Raw genomic sequence first — 25,797 nt, 5'->3', positions numbered from 1 at the left:
GATGTGGGCTGGTGGGGCCCGTGTGTAGTGGAGCGCTGACAAAACCCACTTCGGGACACTTGAAAGCATGCTCCTCCTTGGGCAGCAACAAGCAGGTCTGCATGTGCGAATGCCAAACTGTGTATATGCTGCATGGGAGACTGACCTCTGCACAGTTAACTTTCAACAGAGCTTTCTCATAACCACTGATAAAAGGCCTCAGAGTCTACACCCTGGGACCTGGGGGCCTGTCACGGGTGAACAGGACTGGAGACAGCAGAGCTGCCTCCTTACGTCCCTAACTTCTGTGCTACCAAGTGTCTACGATCAGGACGCTGAGCACATGTGCAGCTTGTGAGAATGTAAAGGCTTAAACAGCTTCTCAGGCGGATCACACAAGGGCCAGGAACCAGGGTCTTTAAGTTCTGTCCAACCAGGAAATTCCCACTCACTTCAGACCCGGGTGCAAGATGCAAACACTTTTTCCTTGTTTTATCATCGTTCCCTGTCAACTGCATAACAGTCTCACCCACAACACGGCCTGACTGGCACTGTCCTCATCCAGAGTCTTGTTCTCTGAGTGGCCATCTCCCCAAACCCTCACCCGCCTTCCGGGAGATACTCACTGCTCTCTCTCTACAGTCGAGGGCACCGAGGCCAGAACAGGGAGGTCGCTTGATCAAGGCCACATAGCTATTAGTGTTAGGGCTGTGTAGAATTTTCAACTGATTTTAAAATGTCTGACAATAGAGGCTCTGGGCTTCTGAGGTTTTAAAAAAGTCACTTCAAAATCTAAAATGATTAAGACTAGAAACTCACAATGACTGAGCTACATCTATAGTCAAATCTGCACACATACCTCACTGAAAAGGCTTCCATTAACATATGAAATCCAGAGTTTCCAGAAGTTGGGCAGCTGACTTAAAACAAGCTTGGTCAATTTTTCAACAAATGCCACCCGATGGGGAGTTCTGCATCTCCACGCTAAAGGGGAAAAGAAGGTAACAGCATTAATATACTTTTGAGTCAAGAGTGAAAATCTCTTTAAACACAGTGCTGTGCCCACAACTACACAGCTGGGCAGTGGTGCAGCCAGGAGCCCAGGGAACCTCAGAGCCGGGCCCTGGGGAAGAAAAGGGTGCGGGAGCCCCACAGGCAGTGGGGAGCAGTCCTTCTGCCCAGCCCAGTCCTTTCAGCAGCGGCTCCAGAAGGCAGGCTACTGCTCCAGCAAATTAACCACAGGCCTTGCAAGAAACACACTTATTTGCAAGTAACTGATAAAGTCTCACACTCTTTAATGGGAGACAGCAAAACCCAGACACTCAACATTGAACATTCTCAGTGTCTGAGAAGCAATAAAACATGATTAGCCAGGATGAAAGGCAGGGAAAAGAGAATGAGAACAAGAAAACTGGGAGAAAACTAGTTAAAAGTAGTTAAGAGTAAATGACAGGGATGGAATTAACCCACAAGGACAATGTTTAAGTAAAGAAAAACACAAAAATGATGAAGAATGAAAGGGAAGAAATTCAAAAGAACCAAACGGACTTCTAGAGATGAAAAAACAATGTGAAATGTTTAGGTTAGTCACTGAAAATAAAACATCAGAGAAGCTGAAGGCAGAGTAATCAACTCTATAATGAAGCAGAGTGGAAAGACGGGTGAGGGTCAGACCTCCACAGTCTATGGATAACCCACTGGCTCAACACACATGCCACTGGGGTCCAGAAAAGAAAGCAGAACAGAAAGATATCTGATAAAGTGATTGCCCAGAATCTCCCAAATTTGATGAAAACTTTCAGAATTTGATAAAGTAGATGCAAGAGGCCTGACAAAACCGAGGCAAGATAAATTTGAACTACTCGAGATGGACCATGGCAAACTAAGACCATGGCATCTGGTCCCATCACTTCATGGCAAATAGATGGGGAAATAATGGAAAGAGTGAGAGACTTTATTTTGGGGGGCTCCAAAATCACTGCAGATGGTGACTGCAGCCATGAAATTAAAAGGAAGCTTGCTCCTTGGAAGAAAAGCTATGACCAACCTAGACAGAGTATTAAAAAGCAGAGACATTATTTCACTGACAAAGGTCCATCTAGTAAAGGCTATGGTTTTTCCAGTAGTCATGTATGGATGTGAGAGTTGGACTATAACTAAAGCTGAGCACCAAAGAATTAATGCTTTTAAACTGTGATGTTGAAGAAGACTCTTGAGAGTCCCTTGGACAACAAAGAAATCCAAACAGTCCATCCTAAAGGAAATCAGTCCTGAATATTCATTGGAAGGACTGATGCTGAAGCTGAAACTCCAATACTTTGGTCACCTGATATGAAGAACTGACTCACTGGAAAAGACCCTGAGGCTGAGAAAGATTGAAGGTGGGAGGAAAAGGGGACGAGAGAGAATGAGATGGCTGGATGGCATCACCGACTTGATGGACATGAGTTTGAGCAAGCTCCAGTAGTTGGTGATGGACAGGGAGGCCTGGTGGGCTGCAGTCCATTGGGTCGCAAAGAGTTGGACACAACTGAGTGACTGAACTGAATTGGACTGACTAGAGATGGAGATGATATAATTCAGTCAGCCTCAAGTGTCACTTCAAGTTAAGCCTGTTAGAGGGTCAGCTGGCGGCAGGGCAGCGCAGCGCAGCACAGCAGGGAGAGGTGCACACAGGGCTCATGGACACCGTCACCCTGGTCATGGAAGGAGGTGTGCTCTGACACTCGGCAGTCTGTCTGGGTCAGACCCCGGGAGCCTCTGCTCACCAGGCTACACGGCACACACTGGACAGCAGCCGGCAGCGATGCTCCTCCCGATATTTACTCCAGCGTCTTAAAGGGGGACACTGACAGTTACAGAGAGAACCTTCCACTTAGCACAAAAGAATCATCTGATTTTAAGTTGTGCTTACGATGGACATTCATTCATATTATTATCTCTACTCCAATACTTGAAAGAATAATATGAAATACTTTGAAATAATCTTCAGAGATATTTGAAATTAATAAGAAGTATTTCTGTTACCTTATCTGCATTCCTTACATTGATTATTGAGGTTATAAGTAATCAGTGACTAATAGCATCTGTTACATGAATGCACTATAACCAATGTGTTTTGTATTTCACATATGTAAACAAACAACAGACAAATGTCAACCTCAGGAAAAAATGTAACACAGTTGCAATTTGAGATGCCTTACCCCAGGAAAGACGATTACCAATTTATGATTAATATTAAATGAGCAACTTTTTTCAAACCAAATTTTAAAATTCAGTAAAAAGTTGTCTACTATTTTTCTGTACTGCCTACAGAAATTAACTTTTGTTGCAACATTCATCCTGAAGATGTTCTCAGAGAATTTTTTCTGTGACATATTTTGAAAAACTCAACCACAGAAACGTGAGTAACACTGACCTATGCCCAATGATTTATTAAAAAATCAAATGGCATTTCTTTAATGTGCAATGTAAAATACACTGTGATTATCTAAGTTTAATTTCTGGGCTGTTAACAAGTAGAAAGCATGATGGCTGGTAACAGCAGCAGGAACACAAGTAATTATGGAATTTTCCAGGAGAAAAATGGCAGCTACACAAACACAAATCTGAAAGAAAAAGTGGAGGGAGACACGCACCGTCATCCCGACCAGGCTGGAAGCTGCTGCCCCTCTTCAGCGACGCCGTCTGCCCGAGGTGACCAGGCGCGGGGGCGCGCACCTCAGCGTCGAGGTCCACTGGGGCGCCGTGAAGGCCCGGGGGCCCTGCAAAGAGACACAGTGTTTCCTTGGACTCCCGGAAAGTACTAGGTGATTTAATGGACCGAAATTTAGACCTCGCTCTAAATTTCCATCTTTTAAATAAGATAGCAACTAAAGTAGAACTAGAAACATTTTGTCTAAATAGCTTTTAAAAGTCACTCCTACCATACAGATTTGGAGGATTAAATCTGTTACTCTGGCTTAGTACAGACACAGAACTTGTATATCATTTCAGAATGAATGTCTGGCAAAACAGAGGGGGAGGGGTCATAAACATACAAATCAGGATGAAAAATCATTTTTTGAAAAGCAACTTGGCACTGGGAAAGGAAGGTACAGAGTCTAGTGGGGCAGACTTGCAGCATACACCTCTGCCTGCTCCCTTTAAGCCTCTGAATTCCACGATTTCTTTTTCTGGGTCATGGGGCCTGGCTTCCCATTTTTCTTACCGCTGCCAGCCGCCTGGCCCGGGTCCCTCCCAGCCCACACTCTGAACACCCCAGAAGCTAACGCGTCACTGACGGGACCGCGAGTAGACGCTGCACTGTCCCAACAGTGAATCAGATGTTCAAGAGCTGGTGTACTTACTACTAGTCTCCATTTTAATTTGGAAGCTAATTTTGTCTTTTCAAATTAGATTAAGAAACAAATGTACAATCGTGTAAAATCCTACTGAGCTGCATCTAGTATGAAAACAGCTTAAATAAAGTTGCACTGCTTACCCACAACAGCAGCAATTTCCAACGGGATGCACTGTGAATCAGATTCACAGCACCCTAAATATCATCTTGATATCTTCTCCTGAAGAAAGGACAAAGCGAAAGGACAACCAGACCCCCACTGCGCTAGAGAGAAGGCTGCTGCCACTACAGCCACAAGCTGGTACTGTTCTCCAATCCCTCTCTCCTGGATAACTTTCTTCTGTATATCCTCTATGGCTTACAAATCTCAAAGCAAGAGAATAAAATCCTAGTACAAGAGTCTGGAAGCACTGTCTCTTCTAAAGCCACTGAAACAACGGTGAGCAGGGAGGGCACAGCTACGCGGGACTCAGGGTGGGGGAAACACGACCAGCACTGCCCACCTGGACTTGCCTTTCCTCTTTAAATCAACATAGATCATTCTGGGTTCATGTTGCTGTGAAAAACATCGAGGAGAGAAACTACTTTTTTAAATCTCCAAAAAATAAACTTTAGAAACTTCCTAATATATATCCTCATTATAACAACTTTAAAATAAAACTTATTTTATTAAGATATCTAATATATGTATAACAACACATTTACTGTCTTTTCAAGCACAGACCTGTTTTTGTAGTTTTGCAGAAAACTTGAGGAATCTCTAGCCAGTCTTCTAGTGGAAGCTACACCTAACCTGCTGCCTGGGGGCCACCTGAGCCTACGTTACGGAAACACTGGAATTAAACTTAGTAATCCCACTAATTGTCTACATAAAGGTCCCAGTTGTGTTTTTTAAATATCAAAATAAAATATAGTTTAGTTATACTGTATAAATTCACAAAACTGCACATAAATTTGAAATGTAATTTATGCATGTATTTGATGAGCCTGAGTTGAAAAATACAGCCTTTATGTATTTTAAGACAATTGGATAAACAAACATATTTATTTCAGCAAGTAATTAACCTAATAATCTGCTCAACATTTGAAATATTTAAAACAGGAGATATTTAGCACAGTCTCTATGCTTACTATTGTCCCTCTGTAATAGATCCATACTGTGACGGTTCAGATTAAACCTCTCAGGCGTGATGTATCAATCTGCATTTTCACACAGAACCGAAGCCACACAGAAATGTATCTCCTTCTGTCGTGTGACTGTGTCGCGTGGCTGTGTACAGACCCTCCTGCTTCGATCTATTCTAGAAGTGCTGGCCTGCCTCTACCCGGCCACGCCACTGGGAATGACCTGGGAGGACGCAACAGACTGATGCTCCCTGGAGTTACTAGCTTGTATTTTTTAAGACTTAAACTCATTTTCAGAACAAAGGAAAAAATGCCTTTGAAGGCTACCTTTAAAAATCCTGTTTGAGAATGTCGGTAGGGGGTTAAACCAAAGGTTTTTCCTGACAGGAAACCTGAAGATTTAGTCTCATTTTGGCCCTATTTCATAGGAATTTTAAGAGACAAATGACACTTCTTATAAGGCGGTAAAGTTTCGGAAGAGAAGCCCAACAGTTAACTAGCCCAGGATGGAAGAAAACAGACTTGTCCACAGGCATTTACGCTTTAAAGATGAATTCTTTAATGCTGATCTTTATTCTTGCTCTTTCTCCATCTTTGTCTCCCCTTAGAAAAGCCAAAAGTTCGCACGTGGGCTACAGAGGCAGGCCACGAGGAGCAGCGACACGGGTGACCGGCTGGCGGTGCTGAGGGGCAGCGGTCACCTCCTGTCTGAGTCCTGGTGTGCACCATCAGGCACCACTTACCAGGCTGGTATGTGCTATTACCATAAAAGTGGCATCCAGAGAAGGTGCTGCTGCAGTGTTCACAAGAATAGCACCCTGGGACCTACCTCTGTGGACAAAGCTTCATGTGCAAAACAATCGATCCTGGAAAAACGTGGCTTTTATGGAGGATTCAGTTCAGTTCAGTCATGTCTGACTCTTTGCGATCCGATGGACTGCAGCATGCCAGGTTTCCCTGTCTCTGAAAATCTACCACCATCTTTGCTCATGAGCTTTTCTTGAAAACCACAAGACAAATACAATTGGCATTTTTAAACCAAACCACCATGTAAAACTTAAAAAAAAATTATATTAGGGTCCTTAAAGTAATGCATAAAAACCAGCTTTACCTACGAAGACATCTTCTCCTGTCTGAAATATTTACAGTCTATCTTTTAAAACTGTGTTTCACATGACAAAGACTGTCTCAGGTCTTAACTCTTCTGCCTGGGGGTGAGTGAATCAATTTCTCTTCTTTGGTGTTAAAGTCCAAGTGCAGATGTCACAACAGAAGAACTCACAATCTATATTTTAGATTCAGAACCCAACAAGCCTTTGGTTTGAAAACAGGTTCCTGAGAGGACCTGAATGAAAGTGAAGAAGCTTCACAAGAAGTGACAAGTGTTCGAAGAGACGCAGGCACTGCCATCACCACGCCATCAGCTCATCAAGTTCAGAAACCCATGTGATGGTGCACTGGCTTCAGGAACAGAACAGAGAAGTCTGTGGAACTGTGTGCCTGACTCGGAGAAGCCGAGCAGTCCTGTGGCTCCTGAGGCAGCTCCCTCACATGCAAAACGGAGACCTAAGTCATGTCTGAACCAGACAATGTCCCAGGTTTCTACCAGACCCACAAGCTTGTGATTATGAGAGGATGCCAACAGAAAGTCCAAATGATATTTAGGAACCCTGCCCCGTACTGACCTAATTTCTGTTACACATAACTAGGATATCTATAAGCGGGAGTCCATTAGAACAACTAGTTGTGAACTAACAACAACAACAAAAGCTACAGTTATTGCCAGCAAACTTATAACTAAGGCCAATATTTTATATAAACACCCCCCCCCCACACACACACGCCTTCACTACATCATTACAGCACCCGCGCAGAGCAGACAGATGCACAATAGAGCTGACGTGTCCAGGGACACTCACACTGATGACGACAACCAGGAGAGCATCTAGGGGCCAAGTGGCCACAGTGGACACTATGTCACTAGCGGCTACTTCTTGTAAGAAATACAAGTTCTGTCTCCATCTGCCTGATGCCTTTGCACTGCCATCATCTGCCTTTGCACTGACCATTGATTAAAAAGTCACAGTATCTATGTACTTAGCTACTGGACACATTAAACTGCTTTTGAAATTGACAGTTAATTGAATGCTTGATATCAAGAACGTACTGGTAACACTTCAGGTAATGATAATAGCTTTCAAGAAGTTCAAGTGATATAGTTTTCACAAAGCATGTTTATCTTTGAAAATTACATATTGAAATAACTATAGGTGAAATGAAGTGACCTACTTCAAAAATAATTCAGGGTGAGGGAGGGGTTGTAGGTAAAATGAGACTGGCTGTGAGCAGATAACTGTCTAAACTGGGCAGACACAGAAGAGGTCATGGGATCACCCTTGGTGCTCCTAAGTATGTTTGGAATTCTCCAAAATAATAAACTCCTTCTGATGTGAGCTCAAAGAATATACCAGCTTTGCAATTAAAGAGCATGGACTTGTTAGGACTGTCTATATTGTTTATATTAGATGTGTTTACTGACAACAGGTGGATATGGCTCAAGATGTTCTTCTGAATGTCAAAGGACAGTTAAAATCATAATCTATAAACATCTGGCTAATGGATTTAGGAAACTTACACTGTATTGTCATGAAATTCGTGGAGTAAATTCCAAGAGCTAAAACTGTTATGTTGCACTTTTCAGTCAGAAAGACCAACTTATGGAAATAACTTTACATAAACCTCATCACTAACAAAAAGGTTCCAGTCAATGCGCATTCCTTCAATTATGCCGCCAGCAAGGAGCAACCTCGACAATAGGCTTGGTCAGAGCAAGTAAAAAGGCAGGTCTCCAGTCACACAGAAGCGAGTGTCATTTTCCCTAGAGATGTTGACTTCCAGCAGTGCTGGATAAGTAAGTTCAGAGATGCTGACTTTCAGCAGTGCTGGGTAAGTTTAAGTAAATACAAAGGCACGTCTCCAGTCACACAGTAGCAAGTGTCCTTTTCCCCGGAGACGCTGCCTCTCGGCAGTGCTGGGTGAGTTAAGTTTAGCAGTATGAAGTATCCAGATGACAAGGACTCCACCAGGTAAGGCTGCATCTCCATTTACCTCCAAGAAGGACCCAGACTTTAGTGACGGGATTTTGGGTATCAGAGCTTTCAGGTACTGATGTAATGGTAAGCATGAAATTTCCTGTGTGGTCTTTATAAATTACACACGTTTTCCAGAAATCTGAATATTTTCATAACTAAATCATGCAGTCGGATTGTTTCTTACAAGCCTGAGCAGGGAAGGCTTCTGACGGACCCCAGCCCTGTCTGTACTCCTGGCCATCTGACCACTCTTCTGCGGCCCTTCCCTGGAAAACCACACTCCTTGAGGCTCAGTGGCAACAGGAATGTCCCGGGGTCTCTGGTTAACCAGGCTGAGGCAGAGTTCTGTACTCTCCTCTTCGGAATACCTCTCACAATTATACTCACGTGACAAATAAACACCTATGTGACTTTTTAAACCATGTCTCTCTCGCTAGGGGACAAGCTCCAAGAGGCCGGAGACACATGGGTCTGCTCAGCGCAGTACCTCAGTCCTGAGCACGCACCCACCACAGCGTCTGCCAGCCCTGCTGCACCAGAGTCACCCGGAAGCTGTGAAACCACTGATGTGTGGACACCACCACGAGAGTCTAACACAGTGGGAGGGGAGGGGAGGAGGCTGGGGAGTGACAGTCTTTAGAAACACCAGGGGACTGTGTCAGGCAGCCCTGGGTGAGAGCCTGCCTGACCGAGCAGACTCCAAGCACAAGAAACTGAGGCCTCCAGAAATCCACATGGACCTCAGACTGTGTGTGCTGTCTGATATTTTCACTTGTTAAAACTATAAAATAATTAGTGACACAATAGGAGTTTGGATATGGCATCAGGAAAGAGATATTTGGGTTTTCCTAAACATTAAGAATAGAAAAAAACTGATTCACAGCTAGAGAACACTCAGATCCAAGCCAGCTAACCCACGACAGACTGTCAACAAACGCTGCGGCCTCCCCGTGCGCCGCCTTCTGTGCCAGCACCGCTCCCTCGCCGCCTCACTCTCCTCCCAAACCCAGCGTCACCGAGACGGGAGGGCACCCCTGGACTCGGCTCAGGGCCTGGTGAGCAGAAGAGCTCAACAGGCAGCTGATGGAGTGACGAAGGCACGCGCCTGCCGATGGACACAAGTACCATCCCTACACGCCGTGTCACTTCCGCTGGAGCTCCTGTCCCCTGCCCAAAGCTCTGCCCACACGGCCAGTGCCCCACGAGACAGGTGTGCTGAGGCTTACCCCAGGCCCCTCAGTCCCCGGCCCAGGGAGGATGCTGAGGTGGGGGTGGGGAGGGTGGCACAGGCACGATGAGCGTGAGCCCCCCCAGTCGAGCCCCCCAGGGCGTGCGAGTGACCGAGGAGGACGCGGGGGGCTTGCCTCTGAGGTCCCGCACGCAGCCCTCCCGGCAGCCGTGCATGAGCTGGAGGATCCACCGGTGCTGGGCCCCGATGCACTGCCACGCAGGGTCGCCAGGCGCGTGGAGGTCGCACAGGTACCTGAAACGGCAAGGCCACGGCTGACCGCGTCGGCGTCTGCTGCACAGCCATACAGTCAAAACGAAAGCCAGCATGTGTTAAAGTCACAGCTTTTAAGGATACCTAAAACTTTGTTAACTAGTAAAGCATTTGTCAATCCTTACTCTTTAATATTCAGTTCTAAATGAAACGTATTCAGATTTCCTTGCATGCAATTAACAATAAAAGTACATTTTAAAACGCTTGACTTTATAAGAAGATGACCAAGATGACAAAGACAAGTGTGTAGTGGTCCTGATCACAGTGCTCCGACTTAGTTCTCCGTCACACAAGAAACACCAGCAGAGTCCTCCGCCTGATGGTTTTCTTCTCTGGTCTGAAACACACGGCCACGAGATGGCAGTGTGACCCTGCTTTCTATACCCTTTAAACAGGGCAACTGAAACTTCAGACCACCGTATTACACAGAGGTTTGGTGACAGCAAACACCGACCTATAAGTCTCAACTCTAATTCATGAGAAGACAGTCCTCCAAAAAATGCAGTATAGATGGGCACTTTTCTTAGTTTTAGAATAGGGTGAAAAATATTTAAAGTCTTCTTTGTTTGTGAAAATTCCCAACCCAGATACACAACTGAAGTAGATTTCTGCTGAAAAATTGACAAATATTATTCAAAACTTAGCCCTCATGAAATACGTAAATATAACAAGTTAAAGCAAATTAAATCAACTCCAAAAGCTGGACTTGCTGTCTTAAAATTAAGCTGTCTATTGTCTTGGGGCTGAAGTTCCGTTTAAGAATAAACGGTAACTAATGGTGACAAGCGTGACCTCTTGCAGGGACACATCTGGGCCTCTCTCCCAGGTCCTCCAGCGCCAAGCACTTCCTTACCCAGTCTTCTCAACCAGCAGTTAATCAGAGGAGGAGTCAGTCAGTGACCAACAAAACCTGGCATTCGGGAACAGCCCCCTCCCCGCTGCAGGATGAACGGGGGCGGTGGTTTTCTGCGGGGTTGTCCTGTGTGGGCCCTGGGCCTCTGCTCACGGGGCCGGGAGCCTACTGAGCTGAGCCTGTGGACTGTCTGTCTGCTGGGGCTTCTCCTCAGACAGGAGGAGCTGCGTGGGCCCCAAGGCTCCTGCAGCAGCACCTCCTCCTGCGCTCACACTGCACCCTCAGAGCCGCAGCAGCGGCAAACACAGCACCCCCCGTCCCCCCCCCCACCTTCCTCTCTGATGCACACACCTCCCTCTGCTCAGTACCCCCTCAAATTGTAAGGCTCTTCAGCCCTTCCAAAATTTAAGAATAATCCTCTTTCTACCATCTTGTTAATGGGTATTACACAAAAGTTTTATAAAGAAAGATAAATTTGTTGTCTCAGAAACTCTACAGTGTTTCAGTTCAAAAGTACAACTTGTGTTAAGCTTTCCCCTGGTTAAATGACTTAATCCAGTAACTTTCATTTTTTTAGGATGTAGATTAAAAACATATAGTTTCATTTCAAAGATCTTGGCTTAGAATATGATACGGATTATTGCTACTTCCTTTTAAACTTCGTTACCAAAGAATACTTTTTAGAAAGGCCTTTTAGTGGGAAAAAGGTAAGGAACGTTAGCTATGAATGAGCACAGACTCAAAATTTTAAACTTTAAGAATTAGAGCCATTAGGCATACTTAGACATGATTTTTAACAATGACCAAGGAAAGAATCACACCGATATGGAAAGAAGCAGTGATGCGTGGTACTCTGCTGCTTGGTCAAGCTGCTAGCAGCAGCAGAGCAGGGAGAGAGGGAATCGCGAGAACGCCCTGACCTAGAGTCAGCAGTGAGCAGCCGCACGGCGACAGGCTGGGCCACACGCTCGGGCCCTGCACAGCTTCCAACACGTGGGAACTGAGACTGCAGTTCTGCTGATAATAAGTTGAGGGCCTCCACCCCCACTTGGTGCTCACGGGATGGCTCATCATAGATTCCAAACTCCAACAGATATTTAACCTGGTTGTGATGTTTTTCCTATTCTTTAATAACTAAACCCTTAATTTAAAAAGGATGATAAATTGCTCCATGTAGTCTCAAAGTGTCAAAAATAAAGATTAAAAAGTAAATAAATTACTTGACATTTTCAGTGACATTCTTGTTCTTTTCCTTTTGAAAGGACAGGGAATAAAGCATTAAATAGGCCATTTAAAAGAACCTTTTAAAATATCACTATCTTTTAAATGGTATCTAGTAGGTAACCAGTCACGGGAACTGTGCATGAGTTATCTACACAATGGCAATTCACTACATAAAGAAATCCTGCACTCCATAAGGTTTAACATCATTTTCCTACCAGGAAATGTAACAGAATAACTGTAATTATTAGTGAAGCAGCATGGCAGAACACAGACAAGACGCTAAACAGCTTCGTATCCTCAATGACAGATTAACCTTCTTGGAACTCTGTTACTTTGCATGTTAAAAAAAAAAAAGAAAAAGCAGTTGGATAACAACACACAGTTAATTAGCAGCATTAAATTTCTATGATTCTACAAACCAGAAAAATTCCTAAGTGCACGCTTTCTTCTGGGGACACTTGGAGAAAAGCACAGACAGGCTGTGAAGGCAGACAGCCGGAGGCCCCGACCTGTGGAGCAAGTGTGGCCCAGGTGCCGCACGGCGACTGCGTGGCTTGTTGGGGGATAGCCGGCACCCCAACTCCCCACGCCTGCCCACGTTAAAACTCCTTCCCTCTTGAGCAACACGGTTCCCACCACGTTGTGGGGTGCACATTTCTGCTGCTACTGCCATCCTTTCCAAGTAAGCATTCCCACTTCCTTTCCAAGCCTGGAAGCTTTCAGAGCCCTCCGCTGCTGAGCCCCACCCTGCCAGCAGCACTGGAGCCTTGTGGGACAGCGCCACCCCCAAAGCCAGTCAGGGAGCAGCCGCCCAGCCAGGGAGCAGCCGCCCAGCCAGGGAGCAGCCCCCCAGCCAGGGAGCAGCGCCCCAGTCAGGGAGCAGCCCCCCAGCCAGGGAGCAGCGCCCCAGTCAGGGAGCAGCCCGCCAGTCAGGGAGCAGCGCCCCAGCCGGGTTAGACCCTGCGGACAGGAGGAGAGGGCAAAGAGGCTGCTTTCCCTTCACCCAAACCGGCAGCATTCTCTTGCCTTTAAAGGGTGACTGCTCCCCAGTCTCTGAGTGCACACAAGAACCTGGTGTCCTACATGGGTCCCCAGACTTCTGCTGCTTGTCTTCCCTTCTGCCATCTCAGCATTCTTCCAGTTTCCCCGAATCTCTGTAAGAGCGACAGGACGTGTCCAGCATCACCCAGATATACGCGATTCGTCAAAACTCTCACAGAAGGTTTACCTTATATAACGTTTCTGGTCATGTAAAGTCGATGGTGTCTCAAGCAACTTCTCTAGAAGTAATTCTCTTAAAGCTTCAATCCGTGTTTCTACTTCAGCATAATCTGATTAAAAAACGAAAAGAATTACAAGATTTACAGACTGAAAATTTAAAATCAAAGTATGGAAAGCAGACTGGCTGTGTGGGGCAGAGGGGCTGACTGAGAAGAGGCAGGAGGGGATCTGCCCCAGCGATGAAACATTCTCTCCAGGGTTCAGGTTACAGGGTGTGTGTACCTGTCAAACTCACTGGACTGCAGGGTGCGAGCCTGTGCATATGCTGCATGGAAATTTATCAAAATAAATAAACTTTTCTGGGTCTTTATGGATTTCTTTACAAATTTAATCAAGTCCGGTGATAGTTCTCCCAGTTAATAAGGCATTTTAGGCTTTTATTTTCTGTAACTCTACCATAGAGATAATTTCAAAACTTGCTTAAAGTAGGGTTAGAATTCATAAATATAGTAGTTGTCTTTCTAAATAGGGAAGAATAAAATGTAGATTTCCATTTCTGTAAAATATCTGTAACGATTCTTTTCAGTAAAAGAGACCTAAGTAGCATCACAATTACCAAGCATCAAAGAATGTCCAGCCATCCTATAGTTCTCTCTCCAGGTCAGCAAGAAACTCCATTATGTTACTTCTGAAGTACCCGTCTTACACTTGAAAAAGGGCACCATATAAACAAAAGCTAAAATGCACGTTAACATTCTTTGCAAAATACATTCCACAATTTTCCTATAAAAGCAAAGTAGAAAATCTTAAAGTAATAAATCTTACATTTCTTGAAAACTTGCACCTCTGTTTTCCCAAAAAGTGACTTGGCCTTTTCATAATCATTAATAACCACATCATAATCACCCTTTAAAATAAAGAAACATTTTGGAGATTGTCAGTAAAGTTTAATTAATTTGGTTAAGATAAAAAACATCTTAACAACTCTTTAAAATGTAAGACATCTAGGACCACAGGTACATAAATAGGCGCTGTACCTTTTGGATGTTCCTTTCAATATTTAGAGGGAGGTTGAAAAGAAACTTGAATCGCTGGAGCACATTGAGTGCATTTCTAGTGGAATCTGCCTTGTCCTTTCGACCTAAGACTTCTTGAAATAACGTATCTGCAGTGTTACTGGCTCCTATTTTAAAAGGAGAAAAAGAAATTTAGATAAAAACTGATTTTAGTCAGAAAATGTGAAACTGGACAAAAAAAACAAAATGTTAGACTGCTATTATACTTGATACTTAACTCAGCAGACTTTTCTAAAAGTCAATTATATTGGAGTTTTGGGTTTTTTTTACAGTTTGCTAAAACACAATTTCCATCTTGCTTGCTAAGTCTTTTCATATGTGTATACCAATTAATGGTATCCAATTAAAAATAACCATACTTACCAGGCCCAAATAAATTCTCTAACTTGAATCTACATTTATTTTAGCTTCTTTTAAGTTTTACAGCATTATGGACCCTTAGGTTATTTCATTAATTCAGACAATAGGTTAAAACACACACATATACATGATGCATGCACACACAAGTACACTAGTTAAATTCTCTGGATTCAGTATCTATATATTCATAGTAATTAAAAAAAAAAAAAGGAAGAAAAATTTTTCCGAAAAGTTATTCAAAAGAAGTATTTTAAACCTAACCCTATTTCTATGTAAAATTATCTATGCAGCAGGCTACATAAGCAATTTAAAACATCAAATTTTAACACATCATCATTAATGAATATTTCTTAAATCAGCTTAATATATCTTAAAATGATAAACTGGACATTTTATATTTACATATATATATGTATTTTTTTTACCTTAAAGGCCTCAAATTATATGAATCACTAACGAAAGTTCATCTAAAACAAAATTTACTGTATATAAAAATACTTAAGCTTTTTCAACTTGTGAATAAATATTTTTAATTAGTCACAAGGAAAGGGGAGAAAAAGGATAAACTCTTTTTGGCTGTTTGATCACTGCTCATATACAGTTTCTACATTATCTGGTCTAGTGACTATACTTTAAGCAAAGATGAAAAAAATGACCTCAGTCTCACTGGGTGGCTGGCATACCGCATTCTCTAGTCCACACTGTGGGTGGCCTGAGTGTGTTAAAAGTTGTCTTTGTAACATAATTGTTTTATCTAAATAATGTTTAAATTCTGTTGAAATTTTAAAGGCCTGATATAAAAACTTTGTTTTGTCAGTATAGCTATTTTCACCACATGTTCTTTAACGTAGAATACTAAATTTCTACCATGAGAAAAGTATATATATTCCCTTACTACCACCAAATCAGATAATGATGAGTAAATGAGTATTAGAAATCTGATTAAGGTTAAAACTATTTTTCTTGGAATACTTATTATTAAGCATTTATCATTTAGAAATAGACTTCATGAATTGAGGCTTCATAAATGAACAGATTTGTGAATGAGGACTGAATATTTTTAAAGGCTGATTACTTAGGTGTGTGCTGTGAATGTTAAATCCTCAAGCACTTTCTCTACAATGAAGGAGCACAAAACATCAAAATTAGATTTTTTTCATCTTGAAGACAATAAAACAATACTAACTAACAATTTTAAACACCCCTAAAAAGCATGAAAACAAGCACAGGTAGAAAATCCACTTAAAATTAAATAATACAAATATTTGATACAGAAATCAAAGAGGCAGAAATTATAAGCTATCAAATTATAATTATACAGAAATATATATAAAATTTTAATTTATACACAAATTTTAAGTTATGAAATTATGATTTTAACTTATAAAACACTTTGTCCATACATTATCATTCTGCTGTGAACTTTACTGCATTCACAATAAAACTTTGGGAGCTCATAACTGATAACTGGATGATTATATACAGTAAGAAAATAATGAAAGCAGTGAAGCCAAGATTTGGGCAAGCAGATAAAAATCAGCAGCAGCTCACCAGCCACTTGAGGTCTTAACTCTGTGGGGCAACTGAGAAGACAAGGACAGGCTGGCTCTGGGAGCTGAGGCAGGAGGCCCTGGAGCAGCCACACCACATACAGCAGCCCCAGGCCCGTCTAGACTGAAGGCCGTCCCTCCCCCAGGCAGGGACAGTGTGTCCTGCTCTCAGGGACGGACACCCCCAGCAGGGACAGCAAGGACAGAGGCCTCAGCTGGGCTGGCAGGGCAGTGACATGTCTCTCGGCCTAAGACAGGGCGACAGGCATGGGTCTGGAGGGCTCCACGCACATGGAGCCAGAGGCAGACACTGCATGGCTCCTGGAGCCGGAGGAGTGCAGACGGGCAGCCTCAGGGACAGAGCTGACGCCACTGCACGGCAGCCGGGTAGAGAGAACAACACTGCCGTTGGGAAAACCTCACGCCCTCTCGCCACAGACCACGCGCGGCACTCCATGCGGCGACAGCACTGGGGCGACCACACGGCATCACACACAGGTATCCAGCCATCACGCTGCGCGCCTTGAGCTTACACAATATCCGTGTCAACTGTGTCTCAGCAGAGCTGGAGGAAAAGATGGGGAGATGGGCCACTGCAGCACTGCCCCCGGAGCTTCGGTCCTCAATGATGGGAAAGCCTGAGCCTGCATCATGAACCGTCACCCAAAGAAAACACCAGGTGATTCTGAGGTGCCTGGTCACTTCGAGAGTGTCTATCAAAGCAGACACGCGCTCTCTGTGGTCCTGCTCAGGCTGCTGGCACCAGCACAGACCACAGCCCAGGCGACGGTAACCTGCGTGTCTGCCTGGTAGGAGCTGGGGCTCCCCCACAGACCCATGACACAATCTGTACCCCAGGAACAGAAAAGCTAACGAAATTTAAGGTAATTTTTCAACATACAGTTAAACTCATAGCAAAACTCCGACACAAAGAGACTGAACAATCTGCCACGTGTCTTGTTTCTCCTAACAAACTCCAGAAATGGACAGACAAGCAGACATCACAGGGCGACACGAGGTGACAAGGCCACTCTGAGTCACCCAGCGCTTGTCTCCAGCCCTCCTGAGGCTGAGCCCCCACCAGCCTCACGTCCCCAGTCACGCATCTCCCTGGCTCCTCTTCTGTCTCCACCCAGCTTCCTTCCAGTCCATTCTCAACAAATGGCAGAATGTTTAAGTTCACAATCTGACTTCTCTATTTAAAATCCTTCCGGGGCTCACTAGGAGCCTCAAAATAGACAAACTCCAAGACATTGCATAGAAAGCTCCTCACAAGCAGACCCCTCAACCCACAGCCTCACCTCTCATATCCTGCTTACTGAACTGCGGTGGCTCCCCCGACTGGGGGCGCACCTGGGCCCGCTGAGGGCAGGACAGCGCAGGGTCGCGTGCAGGACCGCGTCAGGGATGGGGCAGCTGAGCCCAGCAAACAATCCTAACAATCAACTGGAAGATGACGCTTGTTCTGTGACTTCTAAAACTTTTTGTTGAAATGTTAAAAACTTGCTGTTGGTTATAAACCACTAAGAAATTTTTTTTAAAGAAGAAAAAAACAGTAAAACTAATTTTTATTTAGTACACTATTAATAATAAAACATTAGAAGCACTGAAAATTCAAGTGTTTAATTTCTTTGTAAACAACATTATCAAGATAGCCTGCCTTCTCTTCTTGTCATAAAATCTGCAGCATGTATCAGGCACCCTTTCTAAGCTCCAACAAACGATCACGCTCGTGTCCACAGCTGTCTGCTGTGTTCCAAGCACCCCAGGTGAGCCTCTCGTCATACCCTCCTGGTTTCCGTGGGGACACACACCCTCACCGAGCTCCTCGGGGCTCCCACGTGGTGACAGCACCCCAGCGCAACCTGTCTACACCCCCAGCTGATGGGTCTGAAGCCCGCTTTCCCTGTGCAGGCGCACGGTCATCTCTGTGGACCACGTCCTCCTGTGAGTTTCTCTCTGGGAGACGCGGAGGCCACACACAGGCATGCTCTGTGTCTGAGCGTGACTGGCAAGCGTGGGAACTGGGCACCCCCAACTCTACCACGAGGGCAGCTGGGCGTCCCTAACTGGTGAGCGATGGGTGGATGGGGAGCCAGAAACCAGGCGTGCACTGACGCAACGTGGTGAGAATGCTGGCTACTGAGAGCCGCGCGCTCCAACCCAACAGAGGCTGCCTGCAGTTCACGGCACAGACTCGGAGTCAGATCTCCAGACACAAATGCCACTCACTACAGAAGTGACTTGGGAAACGCATGTCGTCTTTCTGAGCCTCAGATTTTTCATCAATAAAATGAAGATAACAGAACAAGCTTCCCAGAGTAACTGCAAGGGCTGAGCACCTGTAGGATGCGGAAGCAGCACCTGGGCCTGGCTGAGGGGTGCCGAGGTCTGGCTGTCACAGCTGCGACTACAGACGCCTGGGCCACACCGTCCCTCCCTGCACCCGGCGCTATCTAACCCGCAGCATCAGACACGTGGGACTGTTTCAAATAAAGTTAAAAATTACGTTCCTCAGTGACACTAGCCATGTTTTAAGTGCTCGACAGCTTCACCTCCGCTGCCACAGAAGCTGCTGGCGGTACACTCCTGGAACAGGCAACACACAGAGGAATGCAGATTCTACAGAAATCAACAGCCATCACTGCACACAGAAGCAGTACTGGGCAGCGTGGCTGTACACTCCTGGAACAGGCAACAACACAGAGAGAGGAATGTGGAGTCTATAGAAATCAACAGTCATCACTGCATCACTGCTTTGAAATTAAGAAGGAATTATTAAGTACCAAAGCAAATATGAGAAATGTATCAGCGAGAACATGTTTTCAAGCATTTCAATGAACAGTTTCAAAACTGGTAAATTCTGAACAAAATGGATTAAATTTCTTATGGCCAATGTCACCCTTCAGAAACTTAAAGTGAAAAGGATTTCCCAAATCTTAAGAAGTTTCATTTAAAATCACTCAGGAAAAGCACTTGTAAGTTAGTACGTAATCACGCACCAGACTGCACCCACTCTCCTGCATAATCTCTGCACAGCTCCTCAAGAGCAGTGACCAGGTCCCACGTTCTGGGCAGGGACCTGCTGGAGGGCGGCAGTCACACGCCTCCCAGGTCTGCGCAGGACGCTGGACCAGCACGACACTAGACACGACCAGCCTTACCAAAGTTGGCCAAGTTCACCTGAGCTACAAACTCACACTGCAATGCAAACATCAACATACAGCTGACAGAAAGATACTTCTAGGAAAAAGGGACTGCTACAAAGGAATATATTCTACAAAAAATGTTTACCCCAGGAAGTCCTGAATCTCAAAGGACTTCTCAAAGAAGTGACATTCATGTTAAGCCAATTTACTCAAAAAAGAGCAAACTTTCAGTAGAAATTTAAAAGGACACATTTCTAGAAAAAGTTTGTGCTTATAAAGGAATAAAAGTAAAACAATTTCTCCTACAAATTTTACTACCACACGTCTCAAGGGAGAATTACCTAAAGAAAAAAGTTATGTTATACACTATGCTGGGCCTCACCATGAAACAGATCTTAATTTTTTTCAACCTTAACAAATATCCATTTTCTTCTACAGATACAATGAGATACTTACTAAGACAGCTTGTTCTCACTAATCACCTTTTCAAAGTTACCATCATCATTTTTTTTTTAAACAGATATCATGGTTTGATGGCAATTTCCCCAGGGAAAATAACATCCCCAAGTAGAAAACAGCCTTCCAAGCCCTTAAAATATCTGACTATGTTAATACAGAAACAGCTTTAGTAAATGCTTATTTGGGCTGAATTCAGACTATATTCATTTGAACAAAGCTGGTGACTGGATACTCAGACAAGAAAAAGAAATGAGGTAAAATCTCAAGGCAAAATGACAATAATACAAAAAAACAGAGAGAAAAATATTTAAAGTGTTGTAAAACTCATACATTTTGAGATGAAATCGAAGTACTCAAATTCTACTACAGGAAAGCCTATATCAAATTAAAACTTCTTTCTAGAAAACACTTATTATCAGAGATCCCAAGGTTTATGAACAGATTATTACCAAAAAGCCCAGAAACTTCTGCTGATGGGACTAAGACAGAAGTGCAAAACTGACTTGTTATCACAGTCCTACATTATAGAATCACTGAAGGGCCGATGTTGGGGGTCTTCAATATTTTAGTTATTCTCGACTCTACTTCCTGGTGAAGTTGTATGCTCTACATACTTATGCTTGACAACTAGGAAAGTCCCCTGGACATTACTGCTCCTTGTCAAGTGTTTCACTATATCTGTGAAGACAACAGTTTACTTTCAAGCTACTAATATGATAACAGGGACTGATTTATCTGCTGAGTTTCTTCTAAATCTGTAGGGTAAGTAGCTGGAAGTTCATATGTCAGCAGAAAGAAGGAGAGGTGGATACAGCCTTGAATTCCATGTATCAGTTTCTCTAGGCCTACAATTCTTACAAAATGTCTCAGAGTTAGAAGCACTCAAGAATGCAGCTGTCTTAAATTTGTTTTGGAAAAAGGCATGGCATAAACAAATAGACAGCTCGGTATCTGTCCTTCCAGCCCTGATGTTATTTGTGTTACCACTGGCAGATGCTTGAAGATGTTGTTCTGTGCTGTTGGTCAGTAATGATCCTAGCTACTGCCACAGCAATTTTTTACCTTTGATGATGTCATTTATGTACTAGCCTCCTTTATGGTAGCAAATTTTACTTTTTAAGAAGCATACTGGCTTGATCTCAAATGATGATTTCTCATAAACAAAATGCAAACAGAACCAGAACATTCATTTTCAATATTTTTACTCTCCTCTACATTCATTAAATCACTGATATTTAGAAATAAATACCAAAATACAACTTAACTGCCTTTTTCTGTGAAACCAGGTCCAAAAACTATATCAAAGCTTGTTATAAAGTCCATAAATAAGTTTGGGTAGTAGGACAAAACTTACTGTTCAGAACATTCTCCAGTTTCTGCGTCATGGACCCTTCTACTTTTTCCGTTCCATCTGCTTCTAGTTTTTGATGGATAGCTAGAAAAAAAGCACCAAGTTAAAATGTAGGCTATTTTAATGGGTGGGAAAATGGTACATCAAAAAAGACATTTTTAAACAGCTCAAACAATGGTTCTATTTTCACTGCTAGAAAGAAGCACAAACACAAATGCTGCACAGTGACAGCGGACAGCAGCCTAAGTCCCGGCAGGTCAGCGCTGTTAAACAGCTCATAGTGCGTGGACCTAGTCATCTGATCATGGAGGCTGAGCAGTAAAGATGACTGAATTAAAAAAGAAAAATAAGGCTTAAATTACTAATATGTTTGGCATCTGGCCACAGGAAAGTCATTCTTATTTCTCAGTTCCACCATCTACAAAATAGAAATATTACTGTTTGATATCTATCAACCTCAAAATATTTAATTTCAGCTGTGGGACATAACATGGCAATATAGATATTATTCATGTTCTACTCAGTCTATAATTATTTCCCTGGAGGTTCTCAAGAAATATCTAGTAACATCTACCAACATGTCAATTTGTGGATGTGCAAATTACATTAGAGCTTTTTTGCTAGTATTTATATATGTCTGAATGATTCTGATAAAGTATCAAGAAATCATTAATTTATATTTAAAAACTTATACCTACTGATGAGAGGTAGTTTTAAAAGCAAATCAGGTTTCCTCAGGTGAATCATTAAGAAAACTTTCAAAGTAAGTCTCCAAAATTCAATTTCAAATTCAAAACTGTGACACAGTTAAAGTAATAAAAATAGCAAGGTAAACATTCCTGAGACATGACTTTAAGCAGAGCACCATAATAAGTTTCTAACACATGATGTGCATCCAATAAGAAGCTAGTGATGAGGCTCTAATATTATTTCTATTTCACAGATGGGGAAACCATGGCTCAGTGAAATTAAATAAGTTGACCAAGGTCATACAGCCAAACCCAAAATTTGAGCCGAGGCAGTGTGATCCCAGGACAAAAGCTTCACCCCATCCTACCCACACTGCACGGCAGGTGACCCAAAGCCCTCAGCCTGCTTCCACGTCTGTACATTGGGAACAGAACTATGTGCATGGGAACAGCGTTCAGTCACCAAGAGGAGACTTCTCTCACAGTAACAGCCGTGCAAACAGCCCCAGTATCATAGCCTGTTAGCCCTCTGCAAGCTCAGGACTGGAGTCAGCGGGGACGCCCCACAGACACCAAGGGCCAGCTACCTGAGAGGGCGTCCTGCGCCTCAAAGAAGGTGCTGAGCCCCCCTTTCACGTACGCCAGGCTGCCCTCGCTCTTCTTGTTAGCCTGTCTCTTCAGGTGCGTGATCGCCATTTTGAGTTGTTCAAAACTGGAGTGAAATGAAGAAACCACAAGAAGACAATTGATAATTGTAAAATACTGAAGCCTACACTGGAGACACAGACTAATACAATATGTAATCAGATGAAACCAAGCTTTCAAATTCTTACCCAGACCTAAACCTTCGCACGTGACAAACGCCAAGTTACAGCAGCTGTACGACAGCTCTGCGAGCCCTCCCGCATCAGACCCGGGAAGTGACTACACACGCAGACGTGCTTACACCTAACCCAAATCAACACAGGATTTGCCAGGTAAGGAGTTCTGAAGAGCACCTCCAGAGGCAGAGGCCCGGACCACCCGGGGGTGGGTGGCAGGACCCCCGGACGTCCCCTATGTGCACGTCACCACCAGGCCCCACCATTAGCAGTGATCTCACAGGACTCACGGGGGCAGCTCAAAACTTAAGTGAACAGACCGTACTATTGCATCTTTATAACTCAAGCAGAGAAAAATGGGCTGGTCTCTGCATTTCAGAAGTTTTATTTCCACTAAAGCTAAGAAAATCTGGCCATAAACTGTTGACCATATTCTTGAGTGCCAAGATGGTACTACAAAGAGAACAGAGATCAATCCTGACTTACGGTAACAGAAAAGCACATCTATGATGTAAAATCAGAACCATCTTCCCCAAAGAAAGACTTCAGACATTTGCTCTAAAAATTTACCAGGCCAAATTGACTCTAAGTATATACCAACTTTTCTTGTTTTCTATGATGGTTTTGACCCCAATAGGTGGAGGAAGAATTTCTTCTAAGGTGTATTTTAACAAGTTGGGATGTTTCAAGGATACAAATTTTAAACAATAAACCATTTATTCAAACATTTCTAGTACACAAAAGTGTTCTAGCTAGTCTTGCATTAAGAGTCACAGATCTACTGTTGCCCAGAGGGTAGGTAAACTCTTAAGTAGTATAAACAGAGGAGCACTGTAACTGGATATATGACCCTTGTTTATTTTTTGGCTAATTTTAAGTCAAGTCTTTGCAAAATGATAAACAACTCATCTTCCTTTGCTCTCTGGTCAGGAAGCAGGTACCTTCCTTGTTTTAGACCAGTACTTGAGAACTCTTGTTACCTGAGCAGGGAGGGGGTCACACGCAGACACAGGACAGCAGCTGAGACTCCGAAGTTTTACCAGGTGGCACAAACAATGAAACATACAGAAACATCAGGGTAGAAGGAAATAGGGCTCCTCAAATTAATGATCCCATTTAATAAATAAGGAGCCAGCTACTCTGATGTGTTCACAAGCACCTGAGGTCGAGAGGGCTGCTAAGCAGCACAGGGAAACCCGCGCTACCACATCTGATGAGCTGCACCCCGAGAAGCCACACGGCACGGCCCGCACCCTCACCTGGTGTTGGAGTGGTTCTCGATTAGGTACCAGGCAGCTGAAAAGTTCTCACTTGTAAAGTCAGCACTCATTCCAGGGAACAGCATTTCTAAGTCCTTCTGGGGAAATTTACCTCTGAGGGAGGAAAAAGGCTTAAGATGTGTTTAGGGTGCTATTACTACAAAGATGTAACCAAGAGTAATAAACATGGACACAAATCATTACAATGATACATGAGACATTACAGAGTCTAAATCTGTATGTGTGAAAAATAAACTTCCTACACCATATAAACTGTATATATAAACTTTGTATATATGATAGAAAATTAATTAAAATACAGAAATCATATCAATAAAAGAATATAAAACTTAAAGAGGCTGAGTTGATACTTCATGAAATCTATCCAAATAGAAATCATTTCCTATCCAAGAGACAAAATTTAGGTACACTGACATTAAAAACAGTAAATCAACCTGTTAAAATGCTTTCTGTTAAAGACCTATGTGAAAGCTGGCTAAGACACACTGGTGCCAACAACAGTTGCTGACCCAGGCAGACTCGTACGGCACTCACGCTTCTATGAGCAGGTCTAGATCAAGCTCAAGGAAAGCTGATGCTGATGAGCAGTCCCTTATCTGCAGCCCCTCTGCAGCTACGAGGAAATCTGTGCCGCCACGGGCGAACGACGGCAGAGCCAGGCTCCTTACAGCTCGGTGACGCTTCTGGGTCCTGACTCAACCAATTGTGGAACCCACCATCTCTGGACTTCGTATATTATGAGAAATAAAAAATATCTTCCTTGCTTACAGCACAACGGACTTTTGTTTTCTATTACTTACAGCTGAAGGCATCCTGAATCTACCCTAAAATAAGACATGTTACATGAACACCTCAAAAGGAACGTGAGAGAGAAGATCCAGAGAAAGCTGACAAGAAGTGACGCCCCTGGAAGCAGAGATGCCCCGTGGGGAGCAGAGCCACAGAGGCAGCGCAGGGCTGTATGCAGGGTTTACAGAGTTTCTGAACAACCTTGAGGAAGTTATTTTACCTCCCTAAGGCTCCATTTATTCATGAGGACAATGGGATCATAATACCTTCCTCAAGAAAATGCTGAGGATTAAAGTAGGTAATGCATGTGGAAGGCTGAATAGTTTTTGACACTTAGTAAATGCTCAAAACTGTTACTTTGTTACCTTTATTCTTTACACTTGGTTCTCTATATTGAATAGATTCTTTCATTAAGAACCATTTTATCTGATTCTCCTAACAACATGATGAGTTACATGATCCCATTTCAGAGTCAGGAAATAGCTCCAGTACTTCTACTGTCAAATAAAGAACCAGAGAATCTTATGAAAAATGTCTCTCTCTGTCTCTCGCTCTATATATATATATAGCTATAAATCTAGAAAAATAGAAAGTGGGGGAGAGATTCAGAATGCAGAAAACTGCTAACGGTCTTGGTAATAAGGAAGAGCAGAAGCACTGTGTCAGAGGATCATGAAGTCTGGAGACTTAAAGCTCTGTCCAGAATAACTGGGTCTTAAGGTCTGACCCTCTAAGTGAAGTCATAGCTTACCAGCAAGGCATATTCTAAGTGACCGACTAAATCCACACTTTGAACTCACTAACCAGAGAGTGCGAGCAACAGAGTCTAACGTGTAACACATGATGTGATTCCACTAAGGAACCAACCGTTTCTGTAGCTGACAACCTTCGTGCCCCCACAGTGCACGCTCCCCATTAGATGGCAGTGTGAACTCA

General features: G+C 43.5%; 1 protein-coding gene across 3 annotated transcripts in view; it reads right to left on the bottom strand.

Annotated features, from left to right (window-relative positions):
- Positions 1–25,797, bottom strand: part of EXOC2 (exocyst complex component 2) — a 118,176-nt gene that overhangs the window by 55,985 nt on the left and 36,394 nt on the right. For all 3 annotated transcript variants that reach the window (XM_043908684.1, XM_043908683.1, XM_043908682.1), the window contains 9 exons: positions 24,052–24,165; positions 22,559–22,683; positions 21,286–21,366; positions 14,375–14,520; positions 14,163–14,244; positions 13,345–13,447; positions 9,903–10,021; positions 3,618–3,743; positions 839–963 (listed from right to left, as the gene is read on the bottom strand). In XM_043908684.1, the coding sequence (XP_043764619.1) occupies positions 839–963; positions 3,618–3,743; positions 9,903–10,021; positions 13,345–13,447; positions 14,163–14,244; positions 14,375–14,520; positions 21,286–21,366; positions 22,559–22,683; positions 24,052–24,165 (1,021 nt within the window). The remainder of the gene's footprint in view (positions 1–838; positions 964–3,617; positions 3,744–9,902; positions 10,022–13,344; positions 13,448–14,162; positions 14,245–14,374; positions 14,521–21,285; positions 21,367–22,558; positions 22,684–24,051; positions 24,166–25,797) is intronic.

This window comes from Cervus elaphus, chromosome 7 (assembly GCF_910594005.1).
Source record: "Cervus elaphus chromosome 7, mCerEla1.1, whole genome shotgun sequence".
Lineage (NCBI taxonomy): Eukaryota > Metazoa > Chordata > Mammalia > Artiodactyla > Cervidae > Cervus > Cervus elaphus.
The sequence above is the reverse complement of the archived record's forward strand: the minus strand, read 5'-3'. Positions and strand labels throughout refer to the sequence as shown.